Below are 23,023 nucleotides of genomic sequence, written 5' to 3'. Positions count from 1 at the left end.
TGAAATTATATACCCGTGTGGATTCCTATCCTTAGCCGTAGTTGGTCTTCGGGTCTGTGACGAATCTTGAATGTTTTCACTTGTTCTAGTAAGGCTAAGGACATCCCAGCTATCTCCCTTGCGTGTAGTTGACCATTCCTGACTGGAAGCCCTGACACCACCATGTACGCATCACCAATGGTCTCCACCTCAGATATACATGACAACAAAAAGTTAGTAGGTTGAAACAGGAGATTATATATAAAATAAACATATTTACATTACAAAACATGATTACCCTGACTTACCTTGTACACATCAAAATTATCGATGATAGCATCAAAGCAAGTGTAGAGATCATTCAGTACTGTCACAACCTATGGAGAGTAAAAACATACTTTAGCTACAGTGCTCAGGTAAACTAGAAACAATGGTTTAAGGGTAAAACAATCGCAAACACCACCATTAAACCATATAACTGTTATCCTCCTGCTCCCTCAGTCTCCATTTTAGAAATGCTTCTTCAGCTAGTGGCAAACATTTGTGAAACAAAGCAATTTCAAAGATAGTGTGCAAAGATAATAAGTTCCACTGTGTGTGTTCATGAGGCATGTTCCATTTGGTTTGCCCCCGTGATTGGCTGAGATGTGTTTCTGCATGAACTTCCAATGGTTCCCCAGTCAGATTAAAATATTTCTGCTCCCCCCGCCTTGGACAAGTGCCCAGAACCTCAGCTTACTGAGAAATGTGCTTGCATGAGTAAAACAACGCAACAGATAAAATACTGGGAACAAATTTTGACAATATTTCTTCGGAATTTGAAGAGTAATACACATCAGCTGTTTATTCAAAATATGAAGTGTTTCTTATCCAGAGCGACTTACAGTTAGTGAGTGCATACATTTTTCATACTGGCCCCCCGTGGGAATCGAACCCACAACCCTGGCGTTGCAAGCGCCATGCTCTACCAACTGAGCTACAGGAGGGCTAATCAAATAACTGTTTGTATATTGTAATTCCTTTGAGGGGCTATTGGTCACGTTAGGAGATTCAGTGGCTTATGGAGAGAGAAATGGGGCTCAGAAAACAGTCTTAGTTCTAGTTTAAGTTTCAGAGGGGCTTAGCATAATTTCTTAAACCATTACGACTTAATCTAGGGAAAAATGGATAAATATAATTATATATTTTAATTAAATAGAGCACTAACTGGTAGGTGAGATACCTAGACCTCAAAGCTACACTAATGTGAAAGAATACCGTCTGATTTGTAGTCTTAATTGAATAGACCTGTGACCTGAAAATCAAGTGCGTAGAATATAAGTGACATTGAATATATTACACACAATACATCGCCACTGAAAGCTAGTGGTTGGATTCTTAGCTCTGAGCTACATTAAAATACATTTGATGAAAGGTAAGATGTATGACTGTACTTGTAAGTAGCTTCTGCTGGATAAATAGAATAGATCAGTTTGGGTGTACCACTCGCCAAGTACAAACTATCGCTCATGCAGAGTTATTGGATGTGATATGAAGACTGACGTGTCTTCACAATTTTAGAATAAACACTCCAGTAAGACTTTGTCTGAATTCAGTTGCATCAAGAAGAAAACCTGGTTCCTCTGGATGAATTTCAGAATTCGGAACAACCAAAATGTCTGTAGAAAATAACATGTTGAGGCACTGCACTTAAAACTATTACAACCATTGAGACCATTACAACCATCCCGTCAGCCATTCATCATACAGTACTTTAGACCCTTGTGAAGGGAGTCTCAATTATATGAGTGGTCTTGAAATCTTCATCTTCTTCTTCATGAGAGAGAAGACATTTCATAGCAGCTACAGGACCCAGTGACTCAGCAATGCGTCAACTCAGCTACTCATAATAATACTATTTTGAGTTGTGGCCTCTGTGTGGGAATGATTTGTAACTATGAGACATACGGTAGGTGCTCTAATAGACTCTGCATGAGTGAGGTCGGTATAAGTAACAAAGAAGCTCCTCTACTTTTCCTCTTCATATTCTCTTCTCTTCCAATAATGAGCTGTTGGACCAGCATATTTTCAAGTTTCCTTGTCAACTACCTTCAAATGTCTTGAGGAAGAGTTTACAGGAAGTCTCTAATTTCCCGTGGTGAATTGATACTTTGACTCAATACATATTGAGTGCATTTTACTTAGCAAAACTGACTGGTCATACAGTAAGATTCAAAGTGCAAAATCATGTTGTGGATTTGCTCCTGCTGTTGGTTGGTATAGGATAGCTACTGTGTAAGGTCTGCACCTGTTGTTGGTTAGGAGTGAATATCTCTACTGACAATTGTTTACCTGCAGTGGTGTACTCTCAGCTGACATTGACGTGAAGCCCACGATGTCACTGAAGTAGATTGTCACACTGTCAAACGCCTCTGCTTGGACCGTCTCCCCTCGCTTTAGCTGCTCTGCAACTGAGCTGTGGACAAGAGAACACAAAGTAAGTAAAACCACAATGAACAAAATGCTTATACAGTGCTTAAGAGATAAGGTTATCGTTTGCTATAAATCAACAGTGACAGTAAGCTTGGCAGCTACGATCCACAATAAGTAAGGGAAGTTATAAGTAGATTCGACCAGTATCAGTATCATTTCCTGTTCACCAATATTTTAAAGTACAGTAAAGAGCCAGAGGCACAGTGTAGCACTAGCAGCTAGGTTAATCCAGGACTCTGGTCAAATTATCTGAATTCTGCAGTGAGAGAAGGTATCTCTCGGTTCTCTCAGGCCATTTTCTGTCTGTCAAAATGGCTTAAAGTTGGGGGGAGACATTTGGGCAGACAATGGGAGGATAAATGAGTATGACTACGGCGCTGAGACAGACAGCTTAAATAGATGGAGGACATGGCTTGTCGTTAGCTGCTTTCGTGTTATCAGAGGTGCTTAGCATCCTATCGCATTTCTCCTCCTAGTTCTGGTTAATGAGAAGTTAGCTTGTCAGCTCCCATCTTGCCTTGCCCTTTCATCTCCTCTGCTTAACTGTGAATGTGTATCTTTCATGCCTTGGAATTTGAACAATGATTAGGTGGCACAGCACGATACAGAAAATAGTCTCCTCATTTTCTCAGTTTGATAAGCAGAAGTTCAGACTGATAATGAGGATAATAGTGCAAGATGAAACGGAATAATAATTATTCTTACTGTGGCAAGATCTGGTAAAGTAGATTTTCTGCTTTTCTTTTCTCCTCCAGGTAGGCTTGCGTTCGTTCCTCTACCAAGTTCTCCAGGTTGTTGGCGTACTGCTCCATTCTGGACAGCAGATTGTTCAGAATACTGGTACTGCCCTCCCTGTGTTGAAAACAGACAGAAAGATGACATACCCATTCATTTGTAGCCATACTGAATGAAAAATATCAGAACTGTCTATTCAGTTAACATCACCTAATACACTACCGGTCAAAAGTTTTAGAACACCTACTCATTCAAGGGTTTATTTGTACTATTTTCTACATTGTAGAATAACAGTGAAGACATCAAAACGATGAAATAACATACGGAATCATGTAGTAACCAAAAAAGTGTTACACAAATCCAAATCTATTTTATATTTGAGATTCTTCAAATAGCCACCCTTTGCCCTAATGACAGCTTTGCACACACCTGAACTTATTTAGGCTTGCTATAACAAAGGGGTTGAATACTTATTGACTCAAGACATTTGAGATTTTCATTTTTAATTAATTTGTCAAAATGTCTTCAAACATAATTCCACTTTGACATTATGGAGTATTGTGTGTAGGCAAGTGACACAAAATCTAAATGTAATCAATTTAAAATACAGGATGTAACACAACAAAATGTGGAAAAAGTAAAGGTGTGTGAATACTTTCTGAAGGCACTGTATAAACCATCAACCTATATAGTTAATACCATTGGTGTTTAATATGAGGGTTTCAGCATGAAATATCCTTGTAAATGTTTTGGCGCCAAACTGGTTGCAGTTGTGAAAAAAGTAGTTGAAAGAATTGTAGAGTTAATTGAAAATTGATTAGATGCTTTAAAAAAATTTATTAGGCTATTTTCTCATGAACCATATAGTCTATCCACTATAAACTCATGGACAGTATGGACACAGATATAAAAAAAAATGAACACTATATATGAATAACAAATAAAAAGTTATTCAAGTATAAATTACCATAGATTGACAAAGATTACCTGTTAATTACCAATATTTCTGAAGATTCCGGTAACTTTGGTAAATTACCAGTACCTTTGCAACCATAGTTGTGATCTCCCTGTCACAACTGTCAGAATTCAAAAGGAGTAAGTCTACAAAAAAAAGCCTTTGTACTTGTAAGAAATACAGAAGCGTTGAATAACATCAAAACAGTTCTGCACCAATGGGGCACATCTGAAAATTGTAGGAAAGCTTAATCCAGCGACAAAGCAAATACCAGGGTCTGATTTCCTCCCACAGCTCATAAAGTACTTTGTTTTCTTAGTCACCGAGGTCACTCATCTGTACATCTTGAAGGTTTTCCAGCTTTTGATCAGCAGGTAGACCACATATTTCTCAGTGGCAGGTCTGCCCAGCTCAAGGAAAACATGCTTTTTTACATGCATACACGCACACACCACTGAACCAAAATATGCATCTAAATAATGCATAGCGTAAGCCATGAAAAACAACAAGATAAATATAAACCCCAGACTTTTGGAGGGAGAAGACTTCCTATCACTCTAACCTGAAATGATTTGTGTGTGATAAACATCACAATTGTATTTAGTCTTAATAGTAGATCATTTTCCAGCATCTCTTGATAATATCAACTTAATGCAGTTATTCTCTTTTTCAATTCTCTTTTTCAAACATCTTGATAAAATAAATCAAAATAAAATATTATCTACATGGTATCTGATACAAGATGAGCTTGGCAGCCATTTTGGGGCACAACGGTGCTCAGTGCTCACTTGTTTAGTTTGGTGATGTAGATCTTGATGTGGCTGAAGTCGGGCCGCTCGACGGGGTCCTCGGCCCAGCAGCTGTCCATCAGGATGGTCAGCTTCTCACAGTGGCAGCTGTTGTCTGTGGTGGGCCGAAAGTAAGGCCTCTGGTCATTACGCACTTTCTGCACAATCTCTGTAATAGACAAGATAGGGGGTGTGTTAGTGTGTGTGTTCCGCATTCTCTAGGAAATCAGTGAAATTGATCGATCAATTAAAGGCGTTTTCACACAGTTTTTAGAGCTATAGTTCGAATATTTGTTACATAATATAATTTCTTCATTTGGTCAGGTTGGTTTCATATTGCCAAATGTCTAACTAAAATTCTTAAACAAAACCTCTCCATGCAAGTAATTTGTTTATTGGACAAAAATGCATTTATGATTAACATGACGCATCACAACATGTGTGAGAAAACAGTGCAATAGCTGCTCTAAATGCGACGTGAATAGGCTATATTCAGTATAGCCCCGTCTCCCCAAATCTGCATCGGATGCTCTCATAAATGCACTGCTACTCACAGAATGTTTCAGAGATCTCAATTTATGATGCTGTGTGCATTTCATCAAATGCTCGCAGTCAAACAACCAATAATAATGCGCGACTCTGGTTATTTTCCTGTATTTGGTCTGGACTGCGTTCTCACCTGCAGCAAACCGCACCACGGTAAGAATTGAATCAGACCGGGACCACCCTTTTTGAGGGAACCACGGTGCGTTGTTTAGTGCGCTCCCGAGTGCGGATAGAGTGTTCACACCAGTCCAAACGAACCGAACTAAGGGGGTAAATGCACCAGAGTTTGGAAAAAACGCAATTTGGTGTGAAAGCCCCTTAAGTCCCTGGGAGAACTGAAACCAGCAGTACTGCAGCCCTTAAGCCAAGGAGTTGTCCAACTCTGATGACGTAGACTAGGAGGAAATAATGGCACTTGAGTCATGATGAAAAGGAGGCAAGCTGCCTAAAGTATCTGAAGTGACAGAGTAATTGACTCAACAATGGCGACAGACACAACAGAGCATTTCCATTTAAAAGGACCCATGAGCCCCACCGGACGAAATGAAGGCATAGATACACTGTTCAACCATTGTCAATCTTTTAAAAAGTACATCCAACCGGCCTCACAACCGCAGACCGTGTGTATGGCGTTGTGTGGGCGAGTGGTTTGCTGATGTCAACGTTGTGAACAGAGTGCCCCATGGTGGGGTTATGGTATGGGCAGGCATAAGCTACGGACAACAAACACAATTGCATTTTATCGATGGCAATTTGAATGTACAGACATACCGTGACGAGATCCTGGGGCCCATTGTCATGCCATTCATCTGCCGCCATCACCTCATGTTTCAGCATGATAATGCACGGCCCCATGTCACAATGATCTGTACACAATTCCTGGAAGCTGAATATGTCCCAGTTCTTCCATGGCCTGCATACTCACCAGACATGTCACCCATTGAGCACGTTTGGGATGCTCTGGATCGACGTGTACGACAGCGTGTTCCAGTTCCCGCCAATATCCAGCAACTTCGCACAGCCATTGAAAAGGAGTGGGACAACATTCCACAGGCCACAATCAACAGTCTGATCAACTCTATGCAAAGGAGATGTGTCGCGCTGCATTAGGCAAATGGTGGTCACACCAGATACGGACTGGTTTTCTGATCCACGCACCCTACAACAGATGCATCTGTATTCCCAGTCATGTGAAATACATAGATTAGGGCCTAATGAATTTATTTAAATTGACTGATTTCCTTATATGATCTGTATCAGTAAAATCTTTGAAGTTGTTGCGTTTATATTTTTGTTCAGTATATTTCATTTTGGAGAAATTGTTTACCTTCAGTAAGTGTAAGAAATATTGCCTTGTGCGTTGTAATTCCGTTACCAAAAACCCACATATATTTAAGATATTTTCTCATTTCTCCCCCTCATGAGGAGGGAGGATAATGAACATTCACAGAAGTAACAAGTAATTTTAGACCTACCAGTTAGTTATAGTGATTTTGTTGATATACATTTTGTTTATGAATGATTGAAAAAATACGAATTTGGTAATGGAATTACAAAAAAAAAATCCATAACGGAATTACTGCAACTGAATTGGCTACAATTGGAAATCTCTCTCTCTCTCTCTCTCTCTCTCTCTCTCTCTCTCTCTCTCTCTCTCTCTCTCTCTCTCTCTCTCTCTCTCTCTCTCTCTCTCTCTCTCTCTCTCTCTCTCTCTCTCTCTCTCTCTCTCTCTCTTCTCTCTCTCTCTCTCTCTCTCTCTCTCACTCTCTCTCTCTCTCTCTCTCTCTCTCTCTCTCTCTCTCTCTCTCTCTCTCTCTCTCTCTCTCTCTCTCTCTCTCTCTCTCTCTCTCTCTCTCTCTCTCTCTCTCTCTCTCTCTCTCTCTCTCTCTCTCTCTCTCTCGTTAATGTCAGTCTAGTACTGTACTCTACTGTGCTGAACACTACCCTGCTCTGCTGTGTTGTATTGTACTGCACTGTACTGTACTCTACTGTGATGTCCAAACATTCATATCCATAATTATGCATTTCTGTGTAGTACAGATCAGGGACCCATGATGTAATTCCGTTACCGTCATTCTGTTACCGGGTGTAAATCCACTTCACTTCCTGTAGTTCAATAATCAAAATATATTTTTTTCAAACTCAAGGTGCCATGTCATAGCGGACACCCCATTCTGCAAATATTTAAGAGTTTTTGGAAAACGTGGTTGCATAAAGATCTGAGGGAGATTTTACCGTAATTCCGCTACAAACGTTTTTTTTCAGTTGAAACTTAAAAGTAGTCCTTGTGCATAGAGTTGTAGTCCTTGTGCATAGAGTTGATATCAATGTTTTTGTTTGGCATACATTTTAAAGTGAAAAGAACTGAATCAAAGCATAATTCCGTTACCATGGAATTGCCCAACACGTAATTACTTGTTGTTCAATTGATTGTTCAATATGTCAGCCATGTGGAAGCTTGCATCCACTACAAGACCATGGTACTTGCCCACGGAGCAGCAAGAGGAACTGCCCCTCCCTACCTTCAGGCTATGCTCAAACCCGACACCCGAACCCTGCCCATCTTCCGAAAACTTCTGAACTCCTCCATCTACAAAGAGTATCTTAAATAACCCCACAGCACCCTTGCCTTTCTTAAACTAACACTCGCACATGCCTTTCTTTTCCCTACTAGCACTGACTTTGCTGATAGCTACTTTATTAAGGAAAGATGTACTTACAATGACTGAGATATGTTGCTGCCCCACCAAGCTATCTTAAGAAGAATACACTAACTGTAAGTCTCTCTGGATAAGAGCATCTGCTAAATGACTCAAATGTCAACATTTCATTATAATGGTGTTTATTAGCATAATTCGTTTTACCTTTAGGGCTCAGATCCATGCCCTCCACATAGAAGGGTCCATTCCTCAGGGCTATCTCCTGGAGTATGATGCCAAAGCTGTACACGTCTCCTTTCTGGGTGCCCTGTGGAGGGTGTCTGTCGTAGATCAACAACTCTGGGGCCGTCCACAGCTTCTCTGGAAACACAGAAACTCACATTATCCACTGAACATCTTCTCCTCCATCCAATCCTCCATTTAGTTTTCTTCCATTGGTGAAGAGGCAAAGTGATCACCTCCGCTGACAATGTTGACCTACTTGCATAGAGTGCGTGCGAGTCGTCGTTTTCACATGATGAATGGAAACTGGCCAGTCCGTAATCCGTAATTTTCAACACAAATCGACTGTCCACCACACAATTAGATGACTTCAGATTTCCATGGGAGCCGATGTAGCTGTTGTGCAGATAGTTCATTCCCTGGCAGAGCAAGCATGAAATGTACCGTTCAATACATTATTCCTACAGTACAGCATACATGAACACATACTGATCATGTGGAAAATATGTATTTTGAGTTTGATCGAAATGGAAATGTAATAACAATTCTGCATAGATCCAAGTGTTTCAAGTACAGTCGTTTTACATTTCACATTGGAACTCCTGTGGTATTATTTTTATTTTTATTTAACCTTTATTTAACTAGGCAAGTCAGTTAAGAACAAATTCTTATTTACAATGACGGCCTACCAAAAGGCAAAAGGGCCTACCAAAAGGCAAAAGGCCTCCTGTGGGGACGGGGGCTGGGATTAAAAATAAAAATATAGGACAAAACACACATCACGACAAGAGACACCACAACACTACATAAAGAGAGACCTAAGACAACAACACAGCATGGTAGCAACACAACATGACAACAACATGGTAGCAACACAACATGGCAGCAGCACAACATGGTAGCAGCACAAAACATGGTACAAACATTACTGGGCACAGACAACAGCACAAAGGGCAAGAAGATAGAGACAACAATACATCACGAGAAGCAGCCACAACTGTCAGTAAGAGTGTCCTTGAATGAAGAGATGGAACTGTACAGTTTGAGTGTTATTTGCAGCTCGTTCCAGTCGCTAGCTGCAGCAAACTGAAAAGAGGAGCGACCCAGGGATGTGTGTGCTTTGGGGACCTTTAACAGAATGTGACTGGCAGAACGGGTGTTGTATGTGGAGGATGAGGGCTGCAGTAGGTATCTCAGATAGTATTAATAGATAGTGAGAATTAATGTGCATAACATTTCTACGGGGATACTGCACTCTCATGTATACATCTAATATTTTCAGGCGCTTGTGTATCAGAATGTGGCTTATAGGTTATTTTGCTTGTCAGAAGGTCCCTGTTGTTGCCAGCTTGAAGGACTGTTATTTTAACAGCAATTTGGTTGGTGTACTCCATTATCCATGTACTTCACCAATATAGTATCTCTCTAAGATATTGATTTCCAACAACAACAAAAAACTTTGTTAGAGCAGGCTATAAATAACTATTGAAAATATATGGATGATGACTTTTTATTAAGTGGAAGGAATTTTGTGGTGAGATTGTGATTATGTTGCTGTCCAAGTTTTAGGTCATATGAAGTTTGATTCCAATACCCATGTGACCACAAAACAACCAAACTGCAGTTACAAACATAGTATTGTTGGCTGCTATCTTACAGCGACATGTAACCTGGCTACACACATGGATTCCCTTTATATTTACCACAATATAGAGCGTAAGTAGGTGAAGGACACATACCTTGACTATGTCATTGATGAGTGAATAGCGGAACATCCAGTCCAGATTGATGCTCTCATTCTCCAAAATGTCCTAAAAGTAAAAGAACACTTTCTGCAATCCTATTCATATGCGTCATCTTGCTACATCACATGTATCTGTCTTTTAAACAGTAACACAGTTTTACAATAAGAGTCAGTATAAAGTGTTTTCACATAATAAGCGCCATTGCTAAAAGTTTAACATCATTTCACATTCTTACTTTTCTGACAGTTAAATAGTATTAGTGCATCAGGCCGGCATTTCAAACTGAACATGAAAGTCAAGAGTATGTTTCCAAATGTCTCTCAGTCAGGGCATTTTTAAACCATACATTTACTGAAAGAGTATGAATGAATAAACCATTAGTAAGACAACACTGAATAGTCATTTTAATATTATATTGGACAAAGTAGTCATACTAGACAAAACATGCAATACAACTAAAATTCCATTAAATGTAATGATTGTGAGGTCTTACCTGAAGACTCCCTCTGGGACAATATTCAGTCACGATGCAGATGTTGGGAGGGTCAATGCAGGCACCAATGAATCTGGTTAAATGGTTGAATTGCACATCTCTCATCTGTACCCAAACAAATAGAATTTCAATCATTATATCATTCTAGCTATATCTCTCAAGATTATATAGCAATAGATGCTAAAATATGGATTTGCTTTTCTAGAAAAGCTAACAAATACGACAGAACCTCATCAGAATAGTCTATTTACAGCTAGCAGGTTTGGCACAGTGTCTTTTCTACGTGTTGAGTATAGCATTCACCCATAGGCCATCCAGTGAATAAATTGAGCAGAGAGGTTATGAATGAGGCAGTGTTGTGAAAGTCCACAGAATGTGAAAAAATGTGGAGGTGTTGAAAGTATGTACTGGATATAAAATGAGTGCATAGCAGGCAAACGTGTAAATGCACTACATGGGATCTAGTCCATAAATGAATCATGTCAAATAAAATGTACAAAACAAAATCCTATGAATAACGTTTGGGCGTGTCATGGAAATCACCGTGAGCGCTGTATTTCAAAGTTCCATATGCTGTGTATGTATAAACAACAGAGTGAAGGAATCTTTTAAAGAGACACGCAAATTGAATCCAGTCCACATATCCTCTCGGTTTCAATACATCCATGCCCTGGCAGGGAGGACGTACATAATATCTCTGAGCAGCATGAAACTTCTACAAACAGCGAGCATAACCTGTACAGTGTGTTTTGGTCTGGGGCCGTTTCAAACAGAGGTGAGTGACAGCTACTGTAACATCAAAACCTGGGAGTCAGTCGCTCCAGTTTCACGACTCAGGAGAAGTTAGCATACCCTTTGACCTATATAATTTCCCATGCTGGACGCTAGCTAAGGGAGGAGGGGAGGAGAGGCTCTGGAAGACAAGCGGTGAAGTTTCCATTGGCAGGCCCATCTCTCCCCCATCTGGTTGGCTCTTTCATGAGCGGTGGCCTGACAGCCGATCAGGCCCCCGGGGCGTCTGAGGAGCTGCTAGCTCAGACTGTTGTCTCTCCTGTGTTCGCTGCCTGCCCACCGCCGCTGAGTAGAGGCATCCAGGGCCCGCACGTCTCACATCCACAGCTCAGACACAGACAGAGAGAGAGAGCCCGCCCAGAGCCTTATCCACCAACACGGATAATAACTCAATTAATACAGAACCAGAGATCAGATAATAGCACTGACTGACGTCTGGCTTTTCAGTAGTTTCAACAATGTTTGCCTTTTCCACATTGTGTTTCAAGTATTAGTTGTTTTTTCCCCATTTCCTTATCACTGTCTCATAAAATGTAATTCGCAAAATGGAGACAATTTTCTTCATCCACAGCTGATGTTGGAGGATGTTGGAGGACGTTTGAGGATCTGAGTCTTTGTAACAGCAGCAGGAGAACAGGTTCAGTAATGAGAAATCTCCTGCAGCAGAGTGAAAGAGGCCCTCCTGTGAACAACCTGGTAATGATTCAGTACACATCCCCTTCACATCCCCCAAAGTCTACAGTGGCTTAACCACCTCAGTGGGAGAGACTCATTCTACTACTGCTGTTGCAGAGGGGTCATAAACAGAGACATGATCGCCTACAACAACAGGATGCAGGGAACTAGACAGGGGCATTCAACTCTAGTCCCGGAGGGTCAAAGGGTTTACTGCTTTAGTCTTTTCATCAGCGACTGGTTTAAATCAGGTGAGTGGACTCTCTATAGTAGCCAATAACACTAAATCATCAATGAAGTATAAGAGGGAAAATACCACTACATTTTTACATATTAGTCATTTAACAGACACTCTTATCCAGAGCGACTTACAGTAGTGAGTGCATACATTTTCATACTTTTTTTCGTACTGGTCCCCCGTGAGAATCGAACCCACAACCCTGGCGTTGCAAGCGCCATGCTCTACCAACTGAGCCACACGGGACCATCTAGCTGGATAAATCCTTTAAAAAACACTTACTTATGGAATGAATACCCCTGCAGTGAGACAGTAAAGAGTTCAACCACACCAGACTTTATGATAATAACGTTAAGTAATAACAGCACACATATTCAGTAAAACATTTGGCACTGGTCTGGACTTACATGTTTGAGCTCAAACAGCACTTGTCTGGTCAGCTCTATCCTATTCTTGTTCATATGTTTGATGGCCACCAGGTTGCCCTGTGTCAAAGAGACAGAGACAGCAAGATAAAGAGATCGAGATGAATAACCTTCTACGCAGGCTGAGTGACAGACTACTGTGTGGTGTACTGAAAGAGATGTGTTCTATTATATTTCTATGACTGTGAGAAAGCAATAGCAGAGAACTAAATGTGACCATCTTTGGGATTTGTGTGATAGACAGGCATCCATTCATTGTAGGAAAATAATGAAAGAAAGGACATGGGAACATTGACATATTCCATTCTTATTCACTGAATTCTTGGAAGGAAGGGAAAGGGGACAACATGAGGAAAAATAGGTGTACTATAGTGTTCCTTAAATAGAGTAAGGTATCTGTGTGCCAGGTATATTTAACATGTATTCTATGCTACCGAGATGGAGTGTTATATCTGTTACTTTGATATGGGACGATAAGTCAATCTACAGAGAAGGTAGAGAAGCGAGAGAAACCCAGGGAGACACAGTACATGACAGACTGCTAGGCACAATAGGATGAATATAGCAATTGAGCAGCTCACCATCAAAATCAAAGTGTGAATTCTAAATAGACAAAGGGAGAAAATATAATGCTTTGGATACTTTATAGCAGGGGATATATTCCTATAGGTTTAATAGAGAAAACCCAAACGTGTTACATGTAGCCAACAACCACGTCTCAACATTCAAAGCCTGACGTTTCTCACATAATCCTCCACCTTCTCAGTAGACTCATTAAAAAGAGACATTAACAACAACAACAACAAGTTGCTGGCTGTGTCCAGACGAGGTGTGAACCACACTGTGTATCACATTAAAACCAGCCAGCTGAGCTGTGCGAAGCTCGCCCACTCTCCTCTCCACCTCCCCTGTGAGCATGTACATATGTGGGTGAGCAGGAGTTGAAAATGTCAGAACTCAGAAAGCCTTACCTTAAAATAGCCAGTTTTAGCAAATAGCTGATATTTTCCATGGGCAGTTATCAAGGAGCCGTAGCTGGAACCTCTCTGGAAGGAGTAACAAGTATCCTTTGTCAGATAAGATACAGTCAGAGAAATGTTCAGGTATGTTCAGGTACACTACAGTTAGGTTCAGTTATCATTACATATCCAACTCTACAATGTTCACTTATACAATTCAGTTCAGTTCTTAGCAATAGCTTCAACATTCTATTCATATGTAAGCGCAATGGGTATATTTGCCAGGTAAATGAAGAATTGCTGTTTTCATACGCAAAACAGAATCTTGGGGAGACGTACGTGTAGTAACGGTGTACACAGAGTGAATGAAAAGGGAGTGAGGGTAATGTATTAAGTGTCAGCATGCACTACACATTTTTAGATAATGTAAATACTGGCAACACATGGCATACTGGAAAATAAATTGGTCTGGAAAATCAACGTGTTTTCCACACTATTATCCCAGGAATTGGACTGAAAGCTTGTAATGAAGAAGGTGTGTGCATGTGCATGCATGAATGCCTGCACGTGTGTACTGTAAGATTATTTTAACAATCATTTAATATGTGTCTGCCACCGCAAACCCAGCCACCTTCAATAAACCACCGGGAAGACTTTCAAGAATGTTGAAACTAACAAAGGATTTGGCTCGTCTTTCTCTTTTTCTCTCTCAATGCAAAACATATACTGTATGTACAGACACCAACATGTAACTACACATTAGATACATTTCAATGCCAGTGTTGTTATTGCACATTTTGTGTGCTATTAAACAACACTGTCATTAATTGTACCACAGAGACAGATATCTATTCCTCTGTTGCATATAATAATAATAACAATAATAATAATAGATGTATGAAAAATAATAATAGATAATAAAAATAGATGTATGAATAGATGTAAGAGCATCTGCTAAATGTAAAAATGTAAATGTATTTTATAAACCACATTTCATTACAAAGAGAATCTCAAAGATGCTTTAAAAACAAAGCAATGAGAGAGGGAGCAGTGATACTGTAGAGAGGTTTTAGCAAGATAAACTGCATCTGTTGAGCTTTTCCTTTCCCACGGGCTTAAATGGCATTCTAATTTGCTAGAGAAACAACAATGTTTTAATCTCCAACGCATGGCAGTGCATGGCAGTGACAAAATCAAAACAATATTAAGATCAAATTGTGAGGAAATGTTTAAGGCTGCCAGCATGTCATAATATGATATCTCTCTGAACGACTAATAAACAACATAGTACAGATAATTAATTGGTTTGAACTCTTGAGTCTTGACAGGATATTTCAGAGACAAATGTACCTGTGAGAGGGTGAGACGGCTGCCTGCCCTTTTGGGATATTTGTTGGGGCTCTCAAACTGCAGGTCCTCCCACTTTATCCTCCACAGCATTCCAGCCAACTCCTTCTCCAGCTTCAGTTTCCTTCAACAGGAACAGCAGGAGGACACGTTAGTAAAGGGGTTTACAACAAAGGCACAGAACTGAAAACTCTTGCATGTAGATATAGTATGCATACATTTTTGTTATCAGATTGGTCTAACATGACAGAATCATTACTGTTATGATCTTTCAACATAATTGAAACTTGCCATTTCAAATTAGATATTAATCGTTTGTCAGTGGTATTTCCTCAGATACTATCCGTTAAATGCAGTAAGTGAATGATTTGGTTTCAGCAGTCTAACACTGATAGAGGGTATAGTTTGAACTGTCCACAGCTCTATGAAAAATCATCAAAATGAAGTTGTGGTATCATGAATAATAACTCCTGTAATGATGTAATGTTACAATGCTACCTCCCCGATTCTGATCAAACTGTAAGTTACCAGAACAAAACTAAATACTGTGTGACCAAAAATAGACCATTAAAAAATGTATTGACTTTTTAATTTCCAGGTCACTGATGTCTGGATGTTTTTTTTTTTCCTGGTGTTTTTTTTAAACATCAGTATAACTGGCAGTCACTCAGAGACGTGAAAAAAAATATCCAAGTGAATAAACACATCTGGTGCAGATCTCTCAGGACCTGGTGTTTCTCAACATTCACCGATTTGCTGCAAAAAGTCCATGTTCAAGCATGGCTTCAATGGTAAGAATGTGAGCGTTTTGAGGAAGAAATCGTTATTAGTTTTATACGTTGAAAATGAAGGGGAAAAAGATCAGAGGCCACACATTCCAGGTCAGTCTAAAAGGTGCAAGACACTTCCAGATGGTGCAAGTGGATTATTGCAGCGTTTGCTTATCGTTGGATTTTACCCCTCTGCTGAGCCACCTATTGAATAATTATTTTAACTACATGTACCGTACAGTGAAAATAGCTGTAAATAGCAGTATAAGTATTGTTGTCCAATCAGGGTAGGGATTGTAGGATTGACTTGAACATTATTTGTTACTCTAGAACACATGTTCAAGTCAATCCTACAATCCCTACCCTGATTGGAGTAAACTAATGGACAACAATACTTCTACTGCTATTTACAGCTATTTCCGCTCACATGTACAGTACATGTAGTTAAATAATTATTAATATATTCCTAATTTCCTCTTTCTGCAAGTGCTGGATTTTCACCCACAGTGGACAATCCACCATTCATTCTAATCTTAACTCCCATCCTCCTTTTGCTGGGTCTTAACATTGAAGACTTGGAGCTGTTCCTGATGTGTACGCACAGGAACCAACTTCCTGCCCTGCATTCCAGAGTAGCCCGTTCAGAGTAGAAAACAAAAGGTACTGGGCTTTCAAGTGACTCCTTGACTAAGGACTAAGGAGTGTTTAAATTCAGAAATGTCTAAAAAAGACATAAGTTGTACGAAACATAAGAACTACAAGATAAGCCTTTTCTTACTAAGTAAGTCTGATCAGCTACTTTTAGTCAGTTCAAAAGCCAGATAAAAACTAGATTGTTTGTTGATTTGTGTAACATTATTTGTTGCGTGCCCATGAGTATATACAGTTGAAGTCGGAAGTTTACATACACTTAGGTTGGAGTCATTAAAACCTGTTTTTCAACCACTCCACACATTTCTTGTTAACAAGCTATAGTTTTGGCAAGTTGGTTAGGACATCTACTTTGTGCATGACACAAGTCATTTTTCCAACAATTGTTTACAGACAGATTATTTCACTTATAATTCACTGTATCACAATTCCAGTGGGTCAGAAGTTTACATACACTAAGTTGACTGTGCCTTTAAACAGCTTGGAAAATTCCAGAAAATGATGTAATGGCTTTAGAAGCTTCTGATAGGCTAATTGACATCATTTGAGTCAATTGGAGGTGTACCGGTGGATGTATTTCGAGGCCTACCTTCAAACTCAGTGCCTCTTTGCTTGACATCATGGGAAAATGAAAAGAAATCAGCCAAGACCTCAGAAAATAAATTGTAGACCTCCACAAGTCTGGTTCATCCTTGGGAGCAATTTTCAAACACCTGAAGGTTCCACGTTCATCTGTACAAACAATAGTATGCAAGTATAAACACCATGGGACCACGCAGCCGTCATACCGCTCAGGAAGGAGACGCATTCTGTCTCCTAGAGATGAACGTACTTTGGTGCGAAAAGTGCAAATCAATCCCAGAACAACAGGAAAGGACCTTGTGAGATGCTGGAGGAAACAGGTACAAAATTATTTATATCCACAGTAAAACGAGTCCTATATCGACATAACCTGAAAGGCCGCTCAGCAAGGAAGAAGCCAGTGCTCCAAAACCGCCATAAAAAAGCCAGACTACGGTTTGCAACTGCACATGGGGACAAATATTGTACTTTTTGGAGAAATGTCCTCTGGTCTGATGAAACAAAAATAGAACTGTTTGGCCATAATGACCATCGTTATGTTTGGAGGAAAAAGGGGGTACTTGTAAGCCGAAGAACACCATCCCAACCGTGAAGCACGGGGGTGACAGCATCATGCAAAGGGTTTTGCTGCAGGAAGGACTGGTGCACTTCACAAAATAGATGGCATCATGAGGAAGGAAAATTATGTGGATATATTGAAGCAACATCTCAAGACATCAGTCAGGAAGTTAAAGCTTGGTCGCAAATGGGTCTTCCAAATGGACAATGACACCAAGAATACTTCCAAAGTTGTGGCAAAATGGCTTAAGGACAACAAAGTCAAGGTATTGGAGTGGCCATCACAAAGCCCTGACCTCAATCCTATAGAAGATTTGTGGGCAGAATTGAAAAAGCGTGTGCGAGCAAGGAGGCCTACAAACCTGACTCAGTTACACCAGCTCTGTTAAGGAGGAATGGGACAAAATTCACTCAACTTGTTGTGGGAAGCTTGTGGAAGGCTACCCGAAACGTTTGACCCAAGTTAAACAAGTTAAAGGCAATGCTACCAAATACTAATTGAGTGTATGTACACTTCTGACCCACTGGAAATGTGATGAAAGAAATAAAAGCTGAAAGAAATAATTCTCTCCACTATTATTCTGACATTTCACAATCTTAAAATAAAGTGTTGATCCTAACTGACTTTAGACAGGGAATTTTTACTAGGATTAAATATCAGGAATTGTGAAAAACTGAGTTTAAATGTATTTGGCTAAGGTGTATGTTAACTTCCGACTTCAACTGTATAACCTCTCTGGACTGTGCCCGTGTGGAAGAATGGATATGTCACATCATCGCTGGGGAGCGGCGCAACCTTTCAGGGCAGGAAACACCATTAAACCAATTCTCTCTCCCCTAAAAAGTATTTTTCTATTTAAAGGCCTTCGTTTGCAGTCTGGCAGCCGCAGCACCAAAGTGTGGGGCTCCACACTAGCTCTATTGTTTCATAAATCCCATATGTGAATACCTTTGCTGGACCAACCCTCCATTAAACTACAGAGCCTAGTAGTAGTAGGTTCTGCTCAACATCCCTTAACACTTTACACACATTTCTTCATTAGAAAGCCAAGATGACCCTTCTTTGAATGTTGTAAGATACACATGGAAGGAAATCACGCAAATTGTGACATCTGTGAGAAAATGTGTTTGTTCACAACCCCTATAAGAGAACCCTATATAGCCAAACCATGGAGTTTCATATAAAGCCAATGACCCAAACATACGTTTCACTTTCCAAAAATGCAATTGTCTCTATTTCCTGAGGAATACCTTTTTAAGTAACTAACTGTGAGAAGTAATTATATAGATTTGGTCATTAAAATCCTGGCAAATAGAGGGAGGCCAATTAATGTTTTGATATTAAACATGATTAATATGAAATATCAGTGTTCCACCTGTGACTGACAGCATTAACATAAATATTAGGGGTGACAGTAGATGCATTCACTTACTGCCAAAACTCCATCTGCATAAAGAGCATGTGCGAACATTTACATGTCACTCTAGATAAGGGGTGTCAAATATCCGGCCCACGGGTAGTCTGAGTAAAATAAATATTGGGAAAACGAACTCAATATACTTTAAAATGACTAAAACCAAATCGAAACAGAGTAGAAATGAATATATATTTCCTTGAACATATATTTCCTTGACTGTGTCCAGCTCACTAATAATCCCAGAAATTAAAGCTAGACATTCAGGCAGCTTCGAAAATTCCAGAAACTATGGATATTGGATTGTTTTTTGTTAATGTTGACGGTGAGGAAATATAACCCATTTTCAGAGCGGCCCTCCGGACCTTGTTGAAGACCGAATGCAGCCCCCGGCTCTACAAAGACAGGGTTGAGAGGACCAATCATTTTTCCAGCAGATGCACAAGCACATGAGGGTGTTTCTAGCCTCCGCAATTTAAAAAGCCAATTATGAAAAACGATAACTTATTTCAGAAAGCTCACTGCAACTCTATTTCATTTCACAAACAGGTTCATAGCAAAGTTCATAGAATGCGATTGGAGATCAAGCAAAGGTCTCCATCTACATTCAGTGTAAAGAATAATAACAAAGGAACGTGTTAATGACTATTATGTGAGCGTAACTATGTAGGCGTTCAAATATTTAGGCCAGGTAGTGTAACTGAGTTTACCTTGGCAACTGACATACTTTTCTGCTTTACTTTTCCACCATCACTTGCTGAGTGGTTGCTCCTGGCAACAATCATGTCAATTTCATGCTGGCACCTATAGTTGTGCTCCTAATATATCCTCTTTGAAACACATCAATTCTCTCCCTCCCTCCCTCCAAGATGAAAGATGTTCATTTCACTCGCTTGGTCTTCAGAGCACATGCCTGAATGAACAAAACAACCCACCTGTAAATGAGGAAGCTGGAGATTCCAAAAATGATCCTCTTTGAAACACATAAATTCTCTCCCTCCCTCCCTCCCTCCCTCCCTCTCTCCAAGATGAAATATGTTCATTTCACTCGCTTGGTCTTCAGAGCACAAGCCTGAATGAACTAAACAACTCACCTGTAAATGAGGAAGCTGGAGATTCCAAAAATGATGAGGGCTAAGCCAGACCCGACAGCTACAATCCCCAGCACTGGAAGATGAGCTGAAAATACAGGGAAACATAGCAATGTAACATTTCTCATTTTATTAACATTTCAAGATTTATAATATTTGTTTTCAAAACCAAATTATGCTTTCAAAAATCAATAGTATCAAAACTCCACAATGCTTTCTTGAAATGAATATATTCTGTATTTGGGTACCGTAAAACTTCAATTAATAGCCCGGGCGTTTATTTGCTTAAATCACTGAACACAACAGGCACTTATTAGAGACAGGCTTCTATTTGAGCCAGGCGTCTATTTCCTTAATGCACACAGCTTTTGCTTATTTGCATAGTTAATTGTTTAATTCCAGCATTCACTTAAAGCATTTTAATCAACTTCTTCATTTCCTGCACTAATGTCTTATCATTTACACACTGTGTCACGGCTCTTTTTTCTTAGTATGCCAGAATAATTATTCTCCTCTTTGACTGTGCATTTTTAGCAGTTCTTACTTTTGCCACTAGAGGGCGATTGGCCGATTTCTGGGGGTCTGTACTACCGAAGTTGTTGACTGTTTTTGACTGTTTTCCAAAAAATAACTTATTGTACTTCCACACTAGCCTAAATTAAGCTCACACTGGCCTAAATTAAGCTCACACTGGCCTAAATTAAGCTCACACTGGCCTAAATTAAGCTCACACTGGCCTAAATTAAGTTCACACTGGCCTAAATTAAGCTCACACTAGCCTAAATTAAGCTCACACTAGCCTAAATTAAGCTCACACTAGCCTAAATTAAGCTCACACTAGCCTAAATTAAGCTCACACTGGCCTAAATTAAGCTCACACTAGCCTAAATTAAGCTCACACTGGCCTAAATTAAACTCACACTGGCCTAAATTAAACTCACACTGGCCTAAATTAAGCTCACACTGGCCTAAATTAAGCTCACACTAGCCTAAATTAAGCTCACTCTGGCCTAAATTAAGCTCACACTAGCCTAAATTAAACTCACACTAGCCTAAATTAAGCTCACTCTGGCCTAAATTAAGCTCACACTAGCCTAAATTAAGCTCACTCTGGCTTAAATTAAGCTCACACTAGCCTAAATTAAACTCACACTAGCCTAAATTAAGCTCACTCTGGCCTAACTTAAGCTCACACTAGCCTAAATTAAGCTCACTCTGGCTTAAATTAAGCTCACACTAGCCTAAATTAAGCTCACTCTGGCCTACATTAAGCTCATATTAGCCTAGATTAAGCTCACACTGGCCTAAATGAAGCTCACATGCCTAAATTGGCATCTTGAAGATATATGTAACACACAACTTGCTGCATCAAATGTGCCTTTTTCAACCATCCTCATTTAACTGACCCTCTGCCTGGCTCCATTACAGTTCTCCTTCAGTCAAACTCATGCTAATTGAGTCAGAAGGTCATTCCTAGTCAAGGCAGGATCCTGTTTGCCTCTTAACCTTGTTCAGCAGGCATACTGTAGTATATCATCGCGCCTGAGTGTCTCCCTCCTGTCTTCCTCCTACACCACTGAGACAGCCAGACTCGCAACTCAGATCATTATTTGTGGATGGACTCCACTTGTTGGAGAGATTGTTACTTCTCATCACTCTCCCACTCATTCATTATCTATAGATACCATATCACCTCATTGCAGTGGCCTACCTAATTATTATTTATTAGCTAATACATGTACAGTGGGGGGAAAAAAGTATTTAGTCAGCCACCAATTGTGCAAGTTCTCCCACTTAAAAAGATGAGAGAGGCTATGACAGACAAATTGAGAATTTTTTTTCCAGAAAATCACATTGTAGGATTTTTTATGAATTTATTTGCAAATTATGGTGGAAAATAAGTATTTGGTCACCTACAAACAAGCAAGATTTCTGGCTCTCACAGACCTGTGAGAGCCAAAACTTCTTCTTTAAGAGGCTCCTCTGTCCTCCACTCGTTACCTGTATTAATGGCACCTGTTTGAACTTGTTATCAGTATAAAAGACACCTGTCCACAACCTCAAACAGTCACACTCCAAACTCCACTATGGCCAAGACCAAAGAGCTGTCAAAGTACACCAGAAACAAAATTGTAGACCTGCACCAGGCTGGGAAGACGGAATCTGCAATAGGTAAGCAGCTTGGTTTGAAGAAATCAACTGTGGGAGCAATTATTAGGAAATGGAAGACATACAAGACCACTGATAATCTCCCTCGATCTGGGGCTCCACGCAAGATCTCACCCCGTGGGGTCAAAATGATCACAAGAACGGTGAGCAAAAATCCCAGAACCACACGGGGGGACCTAGTGAATGACCTGCAGAGAGCTGGGACCAAAGTAACAAAGCCTACCATCAGTAACACACTACGCCGCCAGGGACTCAAATCCTGCAGTGCCAGACGTGTCCCCCTGCTTAAGCCAGTACATGTCCAGGCCCGTCTGAAGTTTGCTAGAGTGCATTTGGATGATCCAGAAGAGGATTGGGAGAATGTCATATGGTCAGATGAAACCAAAATAGAACTTTTTGGTAAAAACTCAACTCGTCGTGTTTGGAGGACAAAGAATGCTGAGTTGCATCCAAAGAACACCATACCTACTGTGAAGCATGGGGGTGGAAACATCATGCTTTGGGGCTGTTTTTCTGCAAAGGGACCAGGACGACTGATCCGTGTAAAGGAAAGAATGAATGGGGCCATGTATCGTGAGATTTTGAGTGAAAACCTCCTTCCATCAGCAAGGGCGTTGAAGATGAAACGTGGCTGGGTCTTTCAGCATGACAATGATCCCAAACACACCGCCCGGGCAACGAAGGAGTGGCTTCGTAAGAAGCATTTCAAGGTCCTGGAGTGGCCTAGCCAGTCTCCAGATCTCAACCCCATAGAAA

General features: G+C 40.2%; 1 protein-coding gene across 1 annotated transcript in view; it reads right to left on the bottom strand.

Moving 5' to 3' along the window:
* Positions 1-23,023, bottom strand: part of LOC311128667 (atrial natriuretic peptide receptor 2-like) — a 52,704-nt gene that overhangs the window by 13,180 nt on the left and 16,501 nt on the right. Inside the window, exons 7-19 of the mRNA XM_084160863.1 lie at positions 20,102-20,186; positions 15,035-15,155; positions 13,697-13,792; positions 12,708-12,785; positions 10,596-10,700; positions 10,097-10,168; positions 8,617-8,776; positions 8,340-8,495; positions 4,930-5,098; positions 3,157-3,303; positions 2,311-2,434; positions 288-356; positions 14-188 (exon numbers count right to left, since the gene is read on the bottom strand). Coding sequence (XP_084016989.1) covers positions 14-188; positions 288-356; positions 2,311-2,434; positions 3,157-3,303; positions 4,930-5,098; positions 8,340-8,495; positions 8,617-8,776; positions 10,097-10,168; positions 10,596-10,700; positions 12,708-12,785; positions 13,697-13,792; positions 15,035-15,155; positions 20,102-20,186 — 1,557 coding nt within the window. The remainder of the gene's footprint in view (positions 1-13; positions 189-287; positions 357-2,310; positions 2,435-3,156; positions 3,304-4,929; positions 5,099-8,339; positions 8,496-8,616; positions 8,777-10,096; positions 10,169-10,595; positions 10,701-12,707; positions 12,786-13,696; positions 13,793-15,034; positions 15,156-20,101; positions 20,187-23,023) is intronic.

The sequence above is a fragment of the Coregonus lavaretus genome (genome assembly GCF_964263955.1).
Source record: "Coregonus lavaretus genome assembly, chromosome: 4".
NCBI classification, from domain to species: domain Eukaryota; kingdom Metazoa; phylum Chordata; class Actinopteri; order Salmoniformes; family Salmonidae; genus Coregonus; species Coregonus lavaretus.
This window is presented reverse-complemented; position numbering and strand designations above follow the sequence as displayed.